Source organism: Microtus ochrogaster, chromosome 24 (assembly GCF_000317375.1).
Source record: "Microtus ochrogaster isolate Prairie Vole_2 chromosome 24, MicOch1.0, whole genome shotgun sequence".
Classification (NCBI taxonomy): domain Eukaryota; kingdom Metazoa; phylum Chordata; class Mammalia; order Rodentia; family Cricetidae; genus Microtus; species Microtus ochrogaster.
Genome location: NC_022024.1, coordinates 8,956,501 through 8,957,426, shown reverse-complemented (window position 1 = coordinate 8,957,426; position 926 = coordinate 8,956,501). Strand labels below are relative to the sequence as shown.

At 58.0% G+C, this 926-nt stretch overlaps 1 protein-coding gene across 2 annotated transcripts in view; it reads right to left on the bottom strand.

Moving 5' to 3' along the window:
* Stac3 (SH3 and cysteine rich domain 3) overlaps positions 1-926 on the bottom strand; it is a 6,101-nt gene continuing 5,175 nt past the window's right edge. For both annotated transcript variants that reach the window (XM_005358005.2, XM_013350284.2), the window contains exons 8-11: positions 770-855; positions 547-598; positions 326-463; positions 1-177 (exon numbers count right to left, since the gene is read on the bottom strand). In XM_005358005.2, coding sequence (XP_005358062.1) covers positions 79-177; positions 326-463; positions 547-598; positions 770-855 — 375 coding nt within the window. In that variant the 3' untranslated portion in view covers positions 1-78. The remainder of the gene's footprint in view (positions 178-325; positions 464-546; positions 599-769; positions 856-926) is intronic.

Genomic DNA, 926 nt, shown 5'->3' with positions numbered 1-926 from the left:
GCCTCTCCCCTCCCAGCCCGCACTGGGCCCCGCCCAGAGCCAGGCCTAGGTGTCTCCCGCCAGCAGGCACCAGTTCACCTAAATCTCCTCCAGAAAGTCAGCGGGGAACAGCCCCACCTTGCGGCCGGTGTAGACCTTGACGTAGCCGCCAACTTCGTCTCCTTTCTGCACTACAATCTAGGGAGTGAGAGGGTTGGGGAGCAGGAGCTAAATTTAGGACAGAGGACGAGAGCGGGGCGTTTACCCGAAAGGGTTAGCACCTCCCAGGTGTGTGGATGGCGGCGGTGGGATCAGGCCTGGGATTAGGTTAGGGTACCCGAGCTACCTGGTCTTTCTTCAGAGTGATCTGCCCAATCTCGCGGTTCCCCACAAAGGATCTGGTTACGCGGTGCACGCGTTCTCCAGCCCGGACCCGAATGATGAAGTTTGGCGGGAAGAATCCGACCTTCTCTCCGATTTTCCCCTAGAGAAGGGAGTCGGTAGGCTAAGGATCTCAGGTTCAGGAGCCTACCCTTAGCCCACCTCAGCTCTAGCCATTCGTCTTACCCGCCACCACTCCTCGTTAGAGTCGTCAATAACTGTGATCTTCTCCCCTGGCCTGGGACAGGAAAGAGAGTTCTCTGTGATTGACATTACACACCAGTTCCTGGCTGTGCTGCAGGCGCAGCTCCAAAACTGCGGCCCAAGGCACCCGCCCTTTGCCATTCCCAGAGCGACCTCTTCCTCCTCCGTGCTCCCCACACTCCCGCCTCCCTTGAATGCTTCTCACGGGAAATCCAGATCATCTTTCTCCAAGGCTTTGAACCGATAGAGAGCCACAAAGTAATGAGACTGCTGGAAGCCGGGCTGCTTGTGCTGGGGGGGGGGGGGGGGCTTGTGACCTGTGTCTTGTGCGTGGAGCCAGCAGCTTAATATAAATCATCACG